This window comes from Penicillium citrinum (genome assembly GCF_028827155.1).
Source record: "Penicillium citrinum strain IBT 23319 chromosome Unknown utg000010l:1.0-1229701.0:1.0-1230130.0, whole genome shotgun sequence".
Classification (NCBI taxonomy): domain Eukaryota; kingdom Fungi; phylum Ascomycota; class Eurotiomycetes; order Eurotiales; family Aspergillaceae; genus Penicillium; species Penicillium citrinum.
This window is the reverse complement of record NW_026622695.1, coordinates 649,759-668,303: the sequence shown is the minus strand read 5'-3', so window position 1 is coordinate 668,303 and position 18,545 is coordinate 649,759. Positions and strand designations below refer to the sequence as shown.

The 18,545-nt window shown below is 46.0% G+C and overlaps 8 protein-coding genes across 8 annotated transcripts; 3 read left to right on the top strand and 5 right to left on the bottom strand.

Annotated features, from left to right (window-relative positions):
- Positions 1-378: 378 nt before the first annotated feature.
- On the bottom strand, positions 379-1,535 carry N7469_011310 (putative peroxisomal dehydratase; the record flags this gene model as incomplete). The annotated part of the gene is made up of 5 exons (XM_056650215.1): positions 379-724; positions 783-876; positions 936-1,256; positions 1,317-1,365; positions 1,416-1,535. The coding sequence occupies 5 exons, from the start codon at positions 1,533-1,535 to the stop codon at positions 379-381; spliced, it is 930 nt and encodes a 309-aa protein (XP_056495279.1).
- A 619-nt stretch (positions 1,536-2,154) lies between these two features.
- Positions 2,155-3,595, bottom strand: rmtA (protein-arginine omega-N methyltransferase HMT1; the record flags this gene model as incomplete). The annotated part of the gene is made up of 7 exons (XM_056650214.1): positions 2,155-2,161; positions 2,229-2,700; positions 2,755-3,086; positions 3,144-3,253; positions 3,326-3,345; positions 3,431-3,444; positions 3,507-3,595. 7 exons carry the CDS (start codon positions 3,593-3,595, stop codon positions 2,155-2,157), a joined length of 1,044 nt encoding a protein of 347 aa, XP_056495278.1.
- A 573-nt stretch (positions 3,596-4,168) lies between these two features.
- N7469_011308 (uncharacterized protein) lies at positions 4,169-4,369 on the bottom strand (the record flags this gene model as incomplete). The annotated part of the gene is made up of 1 exon (XM_056650213.1): positions 4,169-4,369. One exon carries the CDS (start codon positions 4,367-4,369, stop codon positions 4,169-4,171), a length of 201 nt encoding a protein of 66 aa, XP_056495277.1.
- Positions 4,370-6,274: 1,905 nt separating this feature from the next.
- N7469_011307 (uncharacterized protein) lies at positions 6,275-7,354 on the top strand (the record flags this gene model as incomplete). The annotated part of the gene is made up of 1 exon (XM_056650212.1): positions 6,275-7,354. The coding sequence occupies one exon, from the start codon at positions 6,275-6,277 to the stop codon at positions 7,352-7,354; it is 1,080 nt and encodes a 359-aa protein (XP_056495276.1).
- Positions 7,355-8,610: 1,256 nt separating this feature from the next.
- Positions 8,611-10,006, bottom strand: N7469_011306 (uncharacterized protein; the record flags this gene model as incomplete). The annotated part of the gene is made up of 2 exons (XM_056650211.1): positions 8,611-9,201; positions 9,293-10,006. 2 exons carry the CDS (start codon positions 10,004-10,006, stop codon positions 8,611-8,613), a joined length of 1,305 nt encoding a protein of 434 aa, XP_056495275.1.
- Positions 10,007-11,173: 1,167 nt separating this feature from the next.
- Positions 11,174-12,139, bottom strand: N7469_011305 (putative glycosyl transferase family 8 family; the record flags this gene model as incomplete). The annotated part of the gene is made up of 1 exon (XM_056650210.1): positions 11,174-12,139. One exon carries the CDS (start codon positions 12,137-12,139, stop codon positions 11,174-11,176), a length of 966 nt encoding a protein of 321 aa, XP_056495274.1.
- Positions 12,140-14,230: 2,091 nt separating this feature from the next.
- N7469_011304 (PGAP3/PER1 family protein) lies at positions 14,231-15,230 on the top strand (the record flags this gene model as incomplete). Its single annotated transcript, XM_056650209.1, has 3 exons — positions 14,231-14,353; positions 14,412-14,454; positions 14,509-15,230. 3 exons carry the CDS (start codon positions 14,231-14,233, stop codon positions 15,228-15,230), a joined length of 888 nt encoding a protein of 295 aa, XP_056495273.1.
- Positions 15,231-16,487: 1,257 nt separating this feature from the next.
- On the top strand, positions 16,488-18,527 carry agm1 (phosphoacetylglucosamine mutase PCM1; the record flags this gene model as incomplete). Its single annotated transcript, XM_056650208.1, has 6 exons — positions 16,488-16,641; positions 16,714-16,727; positions 16,809-16,953; positions 17,026-17,040; positions 17,106-17,600; positions 17,655-18,527. The coding sequence occupies exons 1-6, from the start codon at positions 16,549-16,551 to the stop codon at positions 18,525-18,527; spliced, it is 1,635 nt and encodes a 544-aa protein (XP_056495272.1). The 5' UTR covers positions 16,488-16,548.
- Positions 18,528-18,545: the final 18 nt, after the last annotated feature.

The following is an 18,545-nucleotide window of genomic DNA, read 5'->3' as shown; positions in this document are numbered from 1 at the left end:
CGAGCTCTGGGGAAACGGCCGAGGCCGATGGAAGTCACGTGTGGACGCAGGAGTATATCGCCAAGGCGAACAACGCATGATTGGAGTACACTAATTGGTTGAGGAGATTAGTACGTAAAATGATAGTGTACTAATAGTCTTGGTGCATCGTAAGATATTTGTTGTCATTAATAAAGTTCAATTCGAGGTTTGAAGGAGGAGCTTACTAGCCGGCAGCCTTAACGATACTGTGAAAGCGTACTACTGGTCTAGGACATGTATTGCTACGTAATATAAAATAATGCTTTGGCAAAAGTCATCTGTATAAAGGGTGGTATATACACGGTTGGGCAGACTTCGGACGGAAGTCAAGTAAGATATAACGGTTTTATCATCAAATCAGAGCTTGCTCTTCTGTCCAACAACCTTAAGCAGACAGCGGCCATTGCTCAGAACAACCTTACCGGTCTGGTTCTTAGTGGTGAAACGGATCTCCTCAAATCCATCCGCCTGGACATTACCCATGCGCCAGATCTCCGTAGTGAGCTTGTCACCTGGGCGAACAGGCGACGCGAAGCGAGCCTGGAATTCCTTGATGTTGTCAGGGTTGCTGCCTCCAAGCTCACGAAGGATTCCGTGACAGGCGGAGTTCCAGCTGAAAAGGCCGTGAATAATGATACCGCCAAAGCCCATCTTCTGGCCAGGCTCAGGAGTAGCGTGCAAAGGGTTATAGTCTCCGTTCAGGCTAGATATCAAAATAAGTCTCTGGGTGAGCTTCAATGCAAGGATACGCCGAAACATACCGGTACAAATGAGCAGTTTCATTAGTGCTTTGAACAACATGAGTAGCGTCAGGAGCCTTATTCGCCGGGGGAGGGAAGTTGACAGTGGAGGGTCCTAGATCCATTTAGGTCAATTATTCTTCCTGATGTCAAGGGGGAGTCTCCCAAACACACCTTTAGGACCACCCCAGTTGCCCTGTCCGACCAGGAAGCCGCTAGTCAGAACCTTGTTGTACACCTCACCACTTTCGGCGTCAACAATAGACTGTTCGGTCTCCATGACGGTTCCGGGCTTCCCTTTGTCGTAGACACCAATGACCTTGTTGCGCAGCTCAAACTTGCGTCCAGCGCTAGTAGGAGGCAGCGGCTTCAAGATGGTCAATTTACGCTGGCCATCAACTCCATGACGGTGATCCAATTTGGGAACTCCGGGGATATGGACGGCCGACTGGCGCGCATAGAAATCCGTCACCTCCTGATCCGTAAGTTTGAAGGCTATTCGAGTGGGTCAGTGTTAGTGCCAGCAATGCAAAAATTCCCGCAGGGTGCGCGTACGCAAGATCAGAGGGTATGTTGGGAAAACAGAGAATTTGGGGTGCAATTCCTAGTCTAGATGTCAGCGGATTGAATTTCCTCCTGTTAGATTGTACATACGTAAAGGAATTGCAACTCGTCAGCCTTGCAACCAATGCTGTTGGCGAAGAGCAAGACATCCCGCTTTTGCCATGAGACCGCCTTAGCGGGGAATTCGTGACCAGCGCCGGGGGCAGACATGGTTAGTATATATATAGGTTCGATAAGTATAAGGAAAGAAAGTAGAAAGAGAAAGGATAGAGCGTGCGGGAAATTTTACTGCGGAGATGGGAGAAGCTAAAGTACGATTGAGGAATTGCGGGGCGGGCCTGAGCCGAGGATCTGATAATCATTTGTTACCGCGCAATTGCCGACGACCAACGGGGACGCGTGCCATTATCTTGGCTACATTTTTGATTACTTTTTATGTACAAAACGGATAGTAACTGATCTTACAGAAATGGAAAGGAACCTTTGGTCAATCGTAAATAAGTATTTTCCCCAGGATGCATCTACAACACTCCAAATTTGGACATCAGATGCGTCGGAGTTGCTAGACTAAGCATCGACTCGGGGGTATCTACTTGATTCGAGGAGCTTCATAATCATCTCTCCGTATCGCGCCATGTAGTAATGCCTTTTACCTGCCACCCAAGAAAGTAACGCCTGCGAAAGAAAACCGATACCGGAAATATGTCGAAATATGGCAAGCCGTGCTGTGCGACTCCAAACCTACTCTAGGCTGTACACGCTGTCCAAAAGCCGCACAATAGCATGTTTAGAGAGTCATGATCCCACAATGAATTAATCGAGTCATAAATTAGCACCTAGAGAGAAGAGGAAAGTTAGCATTAAGTCACAAGAATTTAGAGGGTGTTCAGTGGTAAAACCTACATGCGGTAGAAGCAGCTGCCCTCGGCAAAGCGAGTGGGGTCGTTAATCTCGAATTTGTAAGAGATGTTGATGTCCAGATCACGCTTGTTCTTGTCATTGGGACGGTTCTCCAGCCAGCCGGAAACCTGCTCATCCTCCTCGATGGTGAGAACATCACGCAGGTAGAAGACAGTCTGCTTCCAGTGTGTGTACTTAGCGTGAGGACCGGTAGAGAAGTGGATGGGCTTGTGGCAAGCGCTGAAATCAATATCGAACCAAGCGATGAGAGCATGGATGAAATCACTGCGCTTGGCAGTGAGTTGATAAGGCACCTTGAATGCGAGATCGGCGGCAGTGACGGTGTTCAGATCGAAGGTGATTATGGGGCAAGGATCGGTGACAAGAGCCTTCATCTCCACGGTATCAACAAGAGGCTCGGTGAGAGCAATCTCCTTCATGGGGCTGTAATCGAAGCCATAAACGTTGTCCCAGACTGCATATAGATTAGCGCGGTTCAATCAGTTTGAAAAAGGAAGGAAATTCTCACATCCAATCTTATCATCCTTGTACTCTCCATCCTCGATAGCGGCAACGTACATGGTGGCCTTGTCGGGGAAGATCTTGCCACCGGGGGAGAGGTAGGTGTCACGGGCGTAGAGAACAGTGTCCAGCATGGACTCGTAGAGAAGGAAGTAACCCATCCACTCGGAGATGATGATATCAACCTTGGGGAAGGGAAGAACGACCTCCTCCATTTTGCCTTGGAGGAGGGTGATCTTGTCAGAGAGGCCGTTGACGTGAACAATCTCCTTGGCCTTCTCGATGATGGAGGACATATCGACACCAATCACATGCTTGGCACCAGCGCGAGCGGCGAACCTTTCATTAATATTAGGGAAAGTTCATTGATTCATACTCAGTTAGGAGAAAACCCACATGCTGAGAATACCGGTACCACAACCGACATCGAGAACAACCTTGTCCTTGAAGATGTGGCGGTTCTGGTAGATGGAGTCGCGGTAGGAACGGGTACGGACATCGTCTTTCTATATTGGTAAAATAGGAAGTTAGATCCATTGGCTTGGGAAATGAGTCTGGTTTGATTTGAATGCACTTACAAGCATCTCTTCGTGGATACCTGCGTGATGTAGAAGATTAATTGTTAGACAACACATTTGCAAACAAATCATAATGCATTTATGTGAGGAAGGATCATTGTTTACCGTGATGGTCGTAACTATATGATTATCAGCAAACAAGAAAAAAAACCAACAAGAATCAACGTTGTCAAATCCATACCTGGTGAAATAGCGCACTTCAGAGTGCTCCATGCCGACCATACGGTCAGCACTGCTGGAGGTAGTACCCTGGGGAGTCTCAGCTTCCATTTTGTCGGAGTGGATGAACTTTATTGAGACAAAAGGAAAGAAGACTTCGGAGAGAAAAGTAAATGACACCGGATGGGTGAATGGCCGACTTTTTTTTCCAATCCGCCGCCAAGCTCCTCCAAAATCCCCGCCCGCACTAGTCCGATTTAGCACAGTGCACGTGATCAATACGAATCATGTGACTAGGGCTATCCGCTGCGGTCAAACAGATCTTAAGAAGTAACTACATCTAAATATATAGTACACTATACCACAACGCTAAGTGACAATAAATCAAACGCTCCCAGTTCGGCTACACTTGACGCGGTTTAAGTACTGATTTTACCAAACCTTAGTTGTCATTTCAGTAAAATAAAAAATAATGATCAAACATTCTTATCGTTTGCTCCAGGAGCCTACCATGTATGAATCACTATCTAAACTCTCCTTTTGTGTAAATAAAAAGTACGAATCCACTCTCACAAAATACAGTGAGGCTGAAGACCAGATTGAAGATAAATTGCATGTGATACAAAGGATTTCCCAACCTAGCTTCCTGTGTCGTCCGGCCACACCATCAGCATCAAAACAAGATCAAACATCCTCACAATGAAAATATGCTTTTATATGAGCAGTATTCCAGCCTTTCCAATACCCTGGCTTGGTATCAGTGCCATCATGGTCAAACCAGTTTCCATCGTTGGTCGTATCATCATATAGCTTACCATGCTCCGCCGCCCATTTAGTATAGCCATGGTAATCCACAAAAGCTGTACCAGGACGCTCGGCAATCATGTTCACGAAGGTATCTCTGATTTTTACAGAGAAACGGTTCTTAAGGTCGCCTAAGAAAAGATTTCGACCTTCATGCTCGCCATATAATTTTGCCTCGAGGGGTTTTCTGTCATTAGATATTGCGTTTGTAGGTTTGTTCAAAATGAGGCTGAGGCTTTTGCTTGGGTCTTTGGTCTTCAATAAGATGGACTAAGTTCTTCGCTAATCCAGAATATAAACATTGAAAGGGTCCCGGGGTGAACAATGCGATTTTATAGATGAGAGGGACTTCCAGAGGCATCTGTTTGAAAAGTCTCGCCAGTCTAGACTTTATGGCAAAAGAGATTTTCCATAACCACTCGATTTATGTATTGTTTGGTCATATGAAAGGGAAGATTATATTAAATCGACAAGTGAACAGTTTGAATTGTCCAAATACAATACTAGACGATACAATGCTACTTGTGGGCCAATATAATGATTAGTTTAATTAAATTGTATAGAGTTCGCATAGTGGATGAAAATGATGAAGATAAACAGACTTTTTGTCTTTCCCATCTCTTATCAATTCTAAGAAAGAAAATAATCTAGCCATTAATTAGGTCGCAGAGCTTTCTTTACCTAGAGAAAGCTCTTGAGTCCAGCTCGTCCGATCAAGGTTGCGATAGTATGCTCCAGGCACGAACATACCCTTGCCGCGGTTTTGTGTAAATTTTTCATGACGTCTGTATTCAACATGGTTTTTACTATTCTATGTGCCATGGTCTAGTCCCTGTCCAGATAGGACGATCTTGGGAAGGGCTGGTTGCGGACGCTGAACGGATCAAACGTGCACGATAAAAAATAAACTTTGATTTTAAGTGGCACCAGCTGTATGATATTCCATGACAAGCGAACCCGGCGACCACAATCATGGCAGGGATGGGGCTTCATTATAATCGACACCAGTTGTTGAATTAACAGATTACTTAGACATAAGGTGATTTCTAAAGCGTCCAAGGTAGAAGGATAGCACGTGGCAATTAATGGCCAAGCGTCAATTTAGAAAGATGGATAATCAATAGCAAGCGAAGCAATCACACAGATAGATCGTGCAGATACAGACATACGCAACCCGAGAAACCCTAAATACTAGGCCGAAAACAACAATTGAAGAATGGATGGGCGGCAAGCATGGGAATAGACGCCCTACGTAGACAAGCATTACATTTTTTCGTGGAGGTGCACATACAAACACGTTTACTGTAGTAGTTCCCTTTCTCTCGCTTTGTTCGTTTCAGGCCACTTTAACACAGCCTAGAACTACTTGTCATAATACTGTAAGAATACATCTATCCCCTAGACGAGTTTGGAGGTCTGCACAGCACATTCCGACATGAATGGAAGATACACATATTCATTGGTCTTTTTCAGGTGTTCTTAGCATTATGAACGCCCATTGGGATTCATTCATTCTTCAATTCATCGACCCGTTTGCATACAAGATTGGCTCCTCCTGAGCCTACGTCTATCTCATTCGCCTACAAGAATTACGCGACCATCTTATTCTAGCCTGTTCCAACATTTCACAATAGAATTCATATATATGGAAGCACTTCACATTGTCGCGCCTATTCTCTTAGCCCTTTCAAAATTTGCTCTTCAAAAACGCCGTATCAGCTTCTCTTCTTCCGTCTCGATCTTATTTCCTATAACCTTAGTGACAAATCTATATAGCCTTCGAAGCTGGCCAGCCCTTTCCACAGTCCATGCTTCATAGTAAAAACCATGGATAAATGGTCCTGGCCAGGCTGGATCTTCAATGCCCCAAAATGGTGACGTATGTGGAGTAGCCCGAAGTTCGGCTATACAAGTATAAAGTTAATGCTCCCCCGCAGAGTAGACCAAGATAAGCACTCCTCGATTTTGGATCATATCACTTTCCACATGCGATTACCTCCATTTGTGCATCGTGAGGACTGGGATACATCTATCAATCGGAGCGTGCAGACCTGGAACTATGTTTGCCAGTCATTATGTATCTTTGGTATGTCCGCCTTCTTTTCTGTTCGTCTATATACCCGACTTTATATTATCCGTGGTTTCGGGAAGGAGGATTGGACATGTTTGATATCATGGTTCCTTGGTGTCTGCTACTCTGTTATTGCTATCATCATGGGACATTACGGCGGAGGTTTGCATTACTCCGATGTCCCGGTTGAATACCGCATTCCGTTTGAGAAAACTGTCTACGTGACAATGGTCATGTATGGACCAACCGTATATGTGACTAAGGTGTGTCTATTATGGATTATGACTCAAGTCTTTAGTCCGGTCCATATTGCTGTCATTCTTATCTATATTTTCATGGGCATCATGTTCGCCTACTACCTTGCCGTTCTCGTCGTGAAGATCATGATCTGCAATCCGATTGCTAGATTCTGGGACACAAGTATTGATGGTACCTGCCTTGATCAAAAATCAATCATTCTAGCCGACGCCGTCATCAGCGTGGCAAGCGACTTTGTTATTCTTATTCTGCCATTGCTACTGACCATAGACTTACAAATGTCAACGAAGAAAAAGATCAGGGTCGCGGCTGTCCTTGGTGCGGGCGGATTTGCTGTTTTGGCTAGCATTATCCGCGTCGTGCTCATTGTTGTTACCGGACAGTCAAAGGATATTACTCTTGCTTTCATGAGAATCAATATGCTGGGGAACGTCGAAGTTTCTATCGGAGTTATCTGCACATGTTTACCTGCCCTGTTGACCTTCGTCAGATATATCAACCATTATCGGAGCAGCAGAGCAACAGCAACACGTACTTCTCCACACAGGATGATGGTCGAAAGGCGGGATGCAGAGCCAGCTGAAGACACCTGGGCGAATTTTGTACAGGGGCACTTGACGATCCGAACAACTATCCAGGGGGACGCCAATAATCCGGAAGATTCGGGCACATTGTCTCACTGTAGCGGGGGGATTACAAGAACAGTCAATATCTTAACGCACGTGGAGACGCAATAATATACACGGGAAGTAATATCAATACCGAAATGAATGGTCAAAAATTAATGACGGGATTATTGGGTTCGTGGTATAGCGTCATGATTCAAAGGCTGCAGTGTATCCCCGCAAAAGGTCATTTCAACGATCGGATCCTATACCATTTTGTCTTTGGGACGCTCACTAACCAAATCACCATCACTATTCTACTAATCCATACTGAACTCCCAAATATATGGCAAACAGCTAAGACGTTGTAGAAACGATTTCGTCCCTGGATGATGACTAGATCGAATTTTTGCCCTCCACCTGGACTCGTCTAAATGATCCTAGCTCTTTTGGCTTTCGGCCTTTTTTCTTGTATCCTGTGTCAGCTACAGGTAATTTCATTTTCCAGAAGCCAATCAACGAGCGATATTTCTGTGTGTTACAATTGAGTTGGCCTGTTGTAAATAGTAGGATGCCTAGTCTTAGAGCTATCAATGAGCTGGGCTCCCGACAGGCGGCCATAATCGAGATTGGACAGCTTGATACTGTAAACTGAACGATCCTGGGACGGGCATTCAAGCTTCTTCTAAGGTGGAATTGACTGGTACTATCTTCCTTTTCTCTTCATTGGAGTGAATGAAATATGAAGAAAAAGTAACCGAAAATTAGTATAAATTTCGAACATGATCTAAAACGACGCTGAATCTTTTAGAGGCGGTAATTCTGGCAAAGCCCTGATTCCTGAATTCGACGCCTTGAGCAATTCCAGGTACAGCAGCAGGGACTGCACAATTGTTCATTTTGAAAGTGCCATATTTCGTTATATTTCCATAAAAGCTTTTTATCTTCATTAAGTTTTGGCCTGGACAGACAAAATTGAGGACAATGACATCTATGATTATTTTCTTTTCGCTGCTACGGTCTTTTTGCTTCGACAGGCAGTGGAATGGAGAACTGCACTGGCCTTTTCTGAAAATGTTCTGCTAATCACTCTTTCGCAGTGTGGACTGATTTCCTCGGGCAATGTGTGAATTTCCTGGCTACATAACACGGCTTTGTTAGTGGCACCATATTCCTAATTTATTTTGGTCCGGTCGCATGAGATATAGGACTAATTTGGTAGGTCTATCGGATTATAGTTAGAACACCTCCAATGGGCAATTTTTGTGCAGAGATAGAAAGATGCTTGTTAATCATAAAACTTCTATTTTTGGAATCTATGAGAGACCAAAAAGTATCATTGCAAAGGTGCGAAGAGAACAGAGTCTGCAGTAACGAGTACAAATTGGCTATGTATCAGGCTCCATTACGGCTCTGTACCCTGGCTGTGACGGGTCCACGGGGCCAAATATCTCTGCTAGTTCCAACAGAAGTCGATAAAGATAGATAGACATATCAATCTCACGGAGAGTTTGCCGAGACCATGTTGATGCTGCTTGCGCAATCTTCAGGGACAGTTGCTCACCCTCGGGGTCATTTATCAAGAAGTTCAGTAGCTCAGGAAGCTCGTCCATACTCATTGTGACTGGAATATAGTGAGCCCATGGGATGAGACGGTCATCATGCCACTCTTGGAACAACGTCTGTTTCAGAACGACGGCTTCTTGAGAAAGAAGACGGTAAAAGCGGGAAGTCATACTGTTCCCATCGAGGTCGAATAGGTATCGGTATTTAAGAGATGATTCTCCTGGTTCTCCATATCCATGGCCGAGGACTCGCTGCATATCGTCACATGCAGACTTATCTTCGCACTGAATATAGTCTGCCATCTGAACATCAAATACGTCTTTGAATAGTGAAATCTTCTTTTGATCCAGATTCCCGATTTTGGCGCCGAAGTACCGGCTAGTGTCGAGCGACTTGGCCGCATTTTGAAGTGACTGCGTGAATGATACAAATCGTTGTCGATGGCCATCCTTCCAAGATAATCGTTGGGCCCTCCCCCCCAGTAGACCTTCCCCGCCAGTAAACGCCTGCTTTCTTCTCCAGGAAAGGGATAACATCATCAGAATCTGATAGAGGCAGTCGAACATAGTCGGGACATGGTATTAAGATATCCCTGAATGCGGACATTCGAGCATAGCTCAAGATTGGAAGGAGTGAATAAGTATATGAGAAAGAGGAAGGGGATGCAATCATCGAATGGAGTTTGCTCGGCGAAGAGAACTGGCAGACATCCTTCTCGGGATCCAAATGCCCAGTGAATTCATGTGGAATCTGTGAGCATGAAGCCTTCACAAGGTCTTCAATTGATTTACCGGCAGATTCGACAAACTTTATTTGATTTGGCGGGGGTCCAGGACTGCTTAATACCCGTGGCTCGTCGAGAGTGTTTATATAAAAGACACTGTTATTTGGTAGAGCATGGAGGAACGGGGTAACCAGCCTGTCCCAAAATCCGTCGGACGACGAGGCATTCATCGCTCCATTCTCCACAATAACGCGGCGGATATTGGGCCCCTCCTCCTTCCGACTATTGAGTTGATCAAACCAACGCCGAGCTTCAGCTGTCCGAAATGGCTCAAGGTCGCGATTGATTTCGTCGAAATTGTCAATCACTTTTGAGTCATGATCGAGGGCGAACTGGACCCAATTGCTAAAACCAGAGGGAGGGTCGCGTCGATAGCGGCGTTTGTACTCTAATATAGCCTCTTGAGGACTGGTTGACTGAGATTTGAAGGCCATATTTGCTTGCTCGTGGGCAGAATGGATGCGCCAACGGATTGCATCTGGTGAAAAATCATTATGGTTCGGTTTGTTCGAGCGGTATAAGTTGAGATTTGAGTTCACAGCAGCCGAGGATATTTGGCATAAGCTTATAAGTAGAAGCAAGATAGACAAGATGGCCAATATAGAAAACAAGATGGCTCTCCTAATCTTGGTGCCTAAGTGGAGATAGGCTGTATGAAATTTATGCACCGGCATTGCCTTGAACCGTCTGCGGCCTACTTCGTAGATTCCAAGGCGGTACAAAACGAGGTGATTAAGAATGGAATATGAGCAGCAAGAAAAATGTGTTTCCCTTCTATGAAGGTGATTTCATTAAAACTGACAAGAATATCATAAGAAGTCGAAGAGATGGCGTAGAAATGCAATGGCTTGGAATCTGCATCATATAGGAATCAATCTGAGCGCACAATTCTTGACAATGTTTTGTTGCCGGATCCGCTACCGAATCAGCCGTGAAACTATTCCACAACCGGAAGACCCAGTCCAGGGCTAGCTGTTAACGTAGACTTCTGTATCCGTGCCAAACCATATTCGTACAGACGTTACATAGGACAATAATATTAAACTATAGACTATGGTGCGGCTGTCGTCGATGGCCACTCCACTATACTATTGCGGGCCGGAAGACCCCACCTAAGCAAAACCACGAGTGGCCCTTATTTCCATTCATGCAGACGCCAAATAGTAAAATAAGTTGGTTTTTGGCTAAAGGCCTTGATGTAACAATTATAATAAGCCTTTTACTTATCCCATCAACACAAACGCGCAGTATGGTGCATGAGCGGTGAAGGTGAGTAATATGTGACAAGTCAATCTTTGCATGTCTGGAGAGCGGGTAGAAGGTAAGGAGAACTATCTTTCGATTCGAGAGATATACAAGGAGATATTAAAACTAGAGAATTAAGGGAGTTCCAAGTAGCCGTTGTAGTCCACCGTAGTGAAAAATTTCAGGGCAGACGATCTTCATCCGCAGGACAGTGTCGTGATGCTAAAATAGTCTGTTCACCCACAATATATTCATCATCTGTCTTCGAAGGAGCCGCAGCGCATGGTACAGCGCCCTCAGACTCTTAACGTGGATAAATAGTTCTGGAAATAACGATAACGGGAAGATTTATTTATCTAGTGAGATGTGTATCCTTCTTTTCCTATCCAGTAGCCTTCCATTTCCCATCTCCGCGCAAAAGCAAACTTCTCCACGCTATCGGAGGAATAAGAAAACTCATGATCCCACCACTTGGTATGCAAGATAGCCATATTGCCTTTTAGGTCATTGTCGTTGGGCCAATTGAGATACCACGAATAATGCAACCTTCTCCACGGCATAGGTCCTTCCCAGCGATGTGCATAGTTGAGGAGATCCTGGTCAGGGCCACCGGTGTAATACAGGTCTGGGTGTTCGAGAAGCTTCAAGTAATATTGGAAAAGCTCTGTGGAAGGGGAATACATGAGCAAGCCAGAGTTGAAACGAGTTGATAGATTGTCAGGATCAAGAAAGGGGTAGGAATGGTTTCGTTGTAGTGACTCGGGTGACGCCGCCATGATATATTTCTCCGGGGTCAGTTCTCGTTCCTGCTCGCCAAGGGCTGTTTCGTTCATCTCGCGTGGCTCGGTATTACTGTCATGGAAAATTGCGTCGATGGGTCGTGTCAGCGCTATGTCGGCGTCCATGAGGAGCACTTTCTCGTACGGTACGACACTAGGATCAAACAAGCGCAGTTTAGTGAAAGTGTCAGTCCAACGGTCTATCGTGATGGTCATATTGTGCGGTATGTTGTCGACATTGATGACAGTGGCGCCATCGTCTCTCAGCCTCTGGCGCTTGCTTTCCCTGGCAGCTTGGCTAACCAAGATTATCACGGGGACCGGGTTTCTCAGCTTGGTGCTGGGGGAATGAAGCAGCTGGTACACGAGTGTCCGGGCGCTCACGTAATAACCGTCATCATTGTCGCTGTCTTCTGGTCTCTCGTTGGATTTCGAGGCCAGAAAAATAGCGATAGCGTAGGGACCTCGATGTGGGGTGTGCTGCTTAAGATAGCGGTCGGAAGCTGATAGAGCGCTAAAAGTAATTGAAGGGGAAGCAATCATAAGTAAATATATGGTGAAGCCGATCGATAACAGACAGTAAAGGCCGGTATATTTGCTGCTGAGAAACCCCCATGGCTGTGCCATTCTTTATGGAGCGGTCATTAGTTGATAGTTTATTACAGTGTCGGTTATTTTATATACCTTGGTTCAAATAGACTTGCAAGTCTTTTGTAGACAAACAAGCAACCTGGTAGCAACTGAAAATTTCATGTAGTTTGTTGATCTTGTATCAAGTTATATGTAGTAGTGAATGCGAAAGTCTGATGTTCTATCGACGCGGAGGTAACATTTTAGGGCCACCGGAAGACGGCTGCTCATGCTAGATATGTGAAGAATGGTTTATAATTCTCTTTAATACTATGTATTATGAATAAAGTCTATGGGTAAGATGCGTCGTTGAAATTTTGGTAAATGTCACGGAAACGTTCTGGGCGTCATTTGCTGGGGCTGTCCGTTTGCAGAAATGTCCTGCTTACATTGTCCGCGACTTCACAAGGCAGAATATCTTAGTGCAGTCCGTTCGCGGAAAGTTTTTGCTCAAACAGTGTCTGCGAATTTGCACGCAGAAAATTCCCGGGCTACTGGCCTAGGTTCATATCAATGGTAGTGTAGCAGCGGTGTTGAACATGTTCATCAATTGTGACATGGAATGATGAAAGAGATATGGTGTGATATGAGGCTAGTACGGATCAGGAACAAAGCCGCACCATTGGAAATAAGTCCCGAGGTGTTTATACAAAGACTCAAGTTGAGTATAGTGACCTTTATGCCCTCTGAATTAAACGCCAATTTACTCTTCTTTTTAATGACAACAATATGTCGATCCTGTTATTCCTTCATTCCAGAGGCGCCAAGGGTCCGCATTCCCCACCCAATCGACCTGTTTCTGGCCAATCTAGAGCCTTGTATGGCCCGACATTTTCCAAATTATGTTCACGTCGGCGGGCGGATGTATGTAAACGAAGGGCGAGTACAAAATTAAGCACATTGTAATACCACTAAGCACCCTTCGGGGTAGGCTTATTCCATCGTTCACCCAATTCGCCTCAATGGTTTCATAACAAGCCATAGTTCAATTAACTAGTACCAGAGACCCCTGAGATCGCTTGACCGATCTCAACGCCTTAATTCAATCAATCACCTAATTCTATTTGACATGTTCAGTATTAGCCTGTATTTCAATGCTTCATCCTGACAAAAATGACTAAGAATCTGTCAGCACATGGAGTGGGAAATTACCACTAGTAAGTGATTGGCTTTCCAGGAAGGAACACATAAATTAATATCCATTTTCTACGTTCTATTCTATTCCCAATGCACCGAATATGACGGCTTTGACCCTACAAATTCTTTTGGCTTAGACTGCCTTTTTCCCAATGCGAACTTTGATTCAATGGCTTTGATATTGTTCTGCGCATGATACATATATTACTTTTTTCTTTGAATGTGTATAAGAGAGACGAGTACGTGCATAATGTCGCCTGTCTAAAGTGCAGAACCTCTAGATATAGGTACGAGGCCCAGGGCTTATCCTTTCCTGACCTAAGCTAATGGATATGATTTTGTTGTAGATAATAAGCCGGAACTAACGGAATAGAGGCAATGTATCAATGATACTGGAATGAAATACCCCTATACATTGAGGTCTGTTCTCTATTGAACTTCACGTGTACGAAAATTGAATACTTCATTGAAGCTTCTTTTCAAGACCAAAAGTCAGGTCACAGCCTCAGTTGAGAAGGATAATTTAGCCAATTTCTTTGATTGGAAAATCTATATATAATTGCCTAAGTACTGCTACACTAGCAATACTCAACTTAGTAGGTACTATCTAGTGCGATGAATTGGCCATAAAATAGTAAAACGGAATTAATCAGGTCACACAAAGATCTCATATACTCAGTTGAAACAGATGGTCCTTTAAAACAGATTGACGATGATATTCGCTGCATTTTACCCCGGAGTTGGGGCTGTCAACAATGGCTGCCAAGACTCACGCGAGGCTCTGATGATGCCGCCCGCAGCTCCGCGGACTGCCACTTTCTTCTCTAAAGCTTACGCGTTGCAGGCCTGAATCACCTCTAGACCACAATGAAATTAGGCGGGAGAGTGAACCCTTCTATACTGTTCGCTCTACTTTTACTGGCCCTATTTATCGGCCAGTCTACCGCTTCTCTGGGTGATCATCTTCCCGACTTCAGAGAATGTGTCCAGGTAAGCTGGTTTTACCACGTTTCGATGTCAGCTTATTCAATCCCGCTAACAAACATAGGTTTGTAAAACCGAGAACTGCCAGAATGGCAATTCGGCGATATGTACGTCTTCCTATAACGATATCCCTCTTCTGTTCACCCCCTGACTTGTTCCAGCCCTCTACCACCGTCTGTTATTTTGGACTTGCCCGGCCGAATGCGATTATACCTGCCAGCATGTCATTACCGATAAGCGCGTTGCTCGTGACCCTCCAATGCTGAGCCCTGTCGTTCAATTCCATGGGAAATGGCCTTTTCGAAGGATTCTGGGGATGCAAGAACCCTTTTCAGTGCTCTTCTCCTTCCTCAACTTTGCGGCGCATTGGCATGGCATGTCTCGAATCCAGGAAACGATCCCTACTTGGCACTCCCTCCGAAAATACTACATGGCATTTGGATATTTTGGACTGGCTAGTTGGACGTTCAGTATGATCTTCCATACCAGAGACTTTGCAATCACGGAGAAGTTCGATTACTGGGGCGCCGGTGCTAGTGTCTTATACGGCCTTTACCTGGCCGTAGTCAGGATTTTGCGCCTGGACCTGGAGAATCCTCCTCACCGTCCGACATTGCGTCGTTTGTGGACAGCAATCTGTATTCTCCTTTACTCGTTGCATGTCTGCTATCTCACTTTTTGGTCTTGGGATTACACGTACAACATGGCGGCCAATGTCGCAGTTGGCATCATTCAGAACCTGATGTGGACAGCCTTCAGTATCGTGCGGTACAAGAAGTATCTCAAGTCCTGGACGGCTTGGCCTGGTATGATTGTGGCATGGATTATTCTGGCTATGAGTTTGGAATTACTCGACTTCCCCCCCATGGCATGGATTGATTGATGCCCACAGTCTTTGGCACCTGGGTACTGTCGTCCCCACCGCCTGGTGGTACTCGTGAGTCTACCTAACCCATCCTTGCTGCATTTTACCCCATTTTTCGTGACTAATGGATTGTATTTGTCGGTAGGTTCCTCATCAAAGATGCACAGGACGATATCGCTAGTCACCGGCTGAAAGCCTAGGATTGAGTAGAGTTGTGGTTGTTTTAGATATAGCTTCTGAAATTGCCGCAGGAATTTTCAAGTGGATACTATTCCCCCTTCCATGTATTCCAGCCGAGCAGGGTCCTGGTGGCCTGTTGCTAATAATAATTGCAATTCTGAACTGTTTATGGTCCCCCACTTTAGCCGCCCCGTAACGCCCACGCACTTGTTAGCGCGCACTGGCCTATTTCCACTCATCGACCGTGCGTCTATCCCAACTGTAATCTACAGTTTACCAGTTTCGGCGTTTAGAACAGACAGGGTCAATCAGCTGAGAAATTGACAATATGGTAGCTTAAATTAGGGTGTTCATCAAATATCTTCCTTATGAAAGGTCTTGAAGGCAGAGTTAGAATAGCAACACTGGTGAAGGAGGTGATGTAAGAGGACTATGTATAACTATTCATATCACCCACTACCTAGAAAGGTACTAATTCATCCAATTCGCTTTCTCGTATACCTCTGATAGTACTATTCAGTAGGAGACTGAAGATATCCTTAGCCTTCAAGGGTCATAGCCCGGTCTCTAAAGCGAATATCATCCGGTAGGTGTGTACCGCCTGTTTGAGACTGCAAGAAACAATCTATCCATCTAGTCTCCAGTTGGCTGATACTGGGAGCCGGCCTGGCCTCTGTACTAGCCCTATCTGTGTCACGACGAGTAACACGTGGGTTTCATCATTCATCTCATTCCAGATTGGCGGAGGATATGGAGGATGATATGGGGGACTTGACAGGAGACTTTTCAGCTGAGCTCGGTTTGTTCTGGGTAAGCTGGGAGCTGAGGACGGTCAGATGATGGAGAACTACGTTAGGCTGTCAGTTTGTGGGCTGTAATACTCGCTGATATCCAAGGATGATAGTATACTGTTGGATACAGCCCCTGTATCAGTAAGATGGTGGGGTGTGGATAGTCCGTGGGCTCACCGCTATGGCCGTCGCATTGAGCCGCAGTTGTCTCACCCAGAAAGCCCCTCGTTCTTTTTTTTGTTTCAAAGTACCTTTCCTCCCACCTCATTCTTCCAAAACGACATCTAGCGATTGATTTGCTTTTCTTTCTTTGGCTCCCATTATCACTCTCTAATTACATTTTGATCGTCGCGTCTTGCGCCACAATGGCGTCCCCCGCTGTCAAAAAGGCAATCTCAGAGGCTGCGCTGCAGTATCAGAAGCCTGAGGGCAAGGTTTTCGAGTATGGCACTGCAGGGGTAAGTTCGCAAACACGAAGTGGCCTTTTACTTGAACTCTCAACTGATCAAAATCTTTATTCGCGATTATAGTTTCGTATGAAGGCGTAAGTTTTTCTCACCTCCCCATCAGCCCCGCCTCCACACACCCCGCGATCGTCCTTTTGTTGACGTCGATGTCTATACAGTGACCTTCTCAACACTGTTGTTTTCGCCGTGGGTCTACTCGCTGGCCTACGCTCAAAGAAGCTCAGCGGACAATGGATTGGTGTGATGGTGACCGCCAGCCACAACCCCGCTGAGGATAACGGCGTGAAGCTGGTTGATCCAATGGTGAGTAAACAATTGTTCACTACCCCTACATTCTGGCCAGGGCTATATCTAACCAACACGGAAAAATAATAGGGCGAGATGCTTGAGGTGAGAATCAATTGAAAACGACCATTAGTTTACCGGAATCCACCGTACTTATACCCATGATATAGGCCGAGTGGGAGCAATATGCCACCAAGCTTGCAAATGCTCCTCTGGACAAGATCGCCGATGTATACGATGAGCTGGTGAAGGAGATCGATGTGAAGATGACCAACCCTGCCCGGGTTGTCTTTGCTCGGGATACTCGTGCCTCTGGTTCTCGTCTCGTCGGTGTGCTCAATGCCGCTCTTACTGCCACTGAAGTTGAGTTCATCGACTTCAAGTACATGACTACACCACAGCTTCACTATGTCGTGCGCTGCAAGAACACCATCGGAACCCAATACGAGTATGGCGAGCCCTCAGAGCAAGGATATTACCAGAAGCTTGTCGACTCCTTCAAGAAGGTTATGCGGGGCGTCAAGGTCCAGGGATCGCTTACTGTCGATTGTGCCAATGGTGTCGGTGGCCCTAAGCTGCGAGAGCTCATGAAGGTCCTCGACACTCCTCTGGATATTAAGGTTGTCAATGACGATGTGATCAACCCTGACAGCCTGAACTTCGAAGTAAATATGATCCAATTCCACAATATGGTGTAATATACTGACCCATCATCCCAGTGCGGTGCCGACTATGTGAAGACCAAGCAACGTGCCCCTCCATCCTCCAAGGCCGCCGCTCTTGACCGTTGTGCTTCTCTTGACGGTGATGCTGACCGTCTGGTCTATTACTTCCTCGATGACAGCAACGTTTTCCGACTTCTTGATGGTGACCGAATTGCCACTTTGGCCGCTTCCTTCATCGGTGACCTCGCACGCAACGCCGGAATCGCATCAAAGCTCAAAATTGGTGTTGTCCAAACGGCTTATGCCAACGGTGCTAGCACTGACTATATCGAGAAAGTGCTGAAACTGCCTATTATCTGCACCAACACCGGTGTAAAGCATTTGCACCACGCTGCCCTTCGATTCGATGTCGGCGTCTACTTCGAGGCCAATGGCCACGGAACCGTCACTTTCTCCGAGAATGCTCTGAAGACCATCAAGAACACCGAGCCCCAATCTCCCGCTCAGCAGCGCTCTTTGGAATGCCTGCAGGCTCTGACCGACTTGATCAACCAGGCCGTTGGTGATGCTCTCTCTGACATGCTCCTCGTCGAGGCTATCCTCGCTCACAAGGGCTGGACCCCTAAAGAGTGGCTCGGCACCTACACTGATCTCCCCTCTCGCCTCGTGCGCGTTGAGGTAAACGATCGCTCAATTTTCAAGGCCTACGACGCCGAGCGCAAGCTTGAGTCTCCCGCAGGTCTTCAGCCTAAAATCGAGTCCCTGCAATCCCGCTACAACAAGGGCCGCAGTTTCGCTCGTGCCAGTGGTACTGAGGATGCTGTCCGTGTTTACGCTGAGGCTGCCAGCCGATCTGAGGCCGATGACCTTGCTACCCGCGTTGCCAATGCCGTTCGCGAGGCGGGCACTGCGGAGCCCCAGGCTTAAATTTAAATGCCCTTTGCA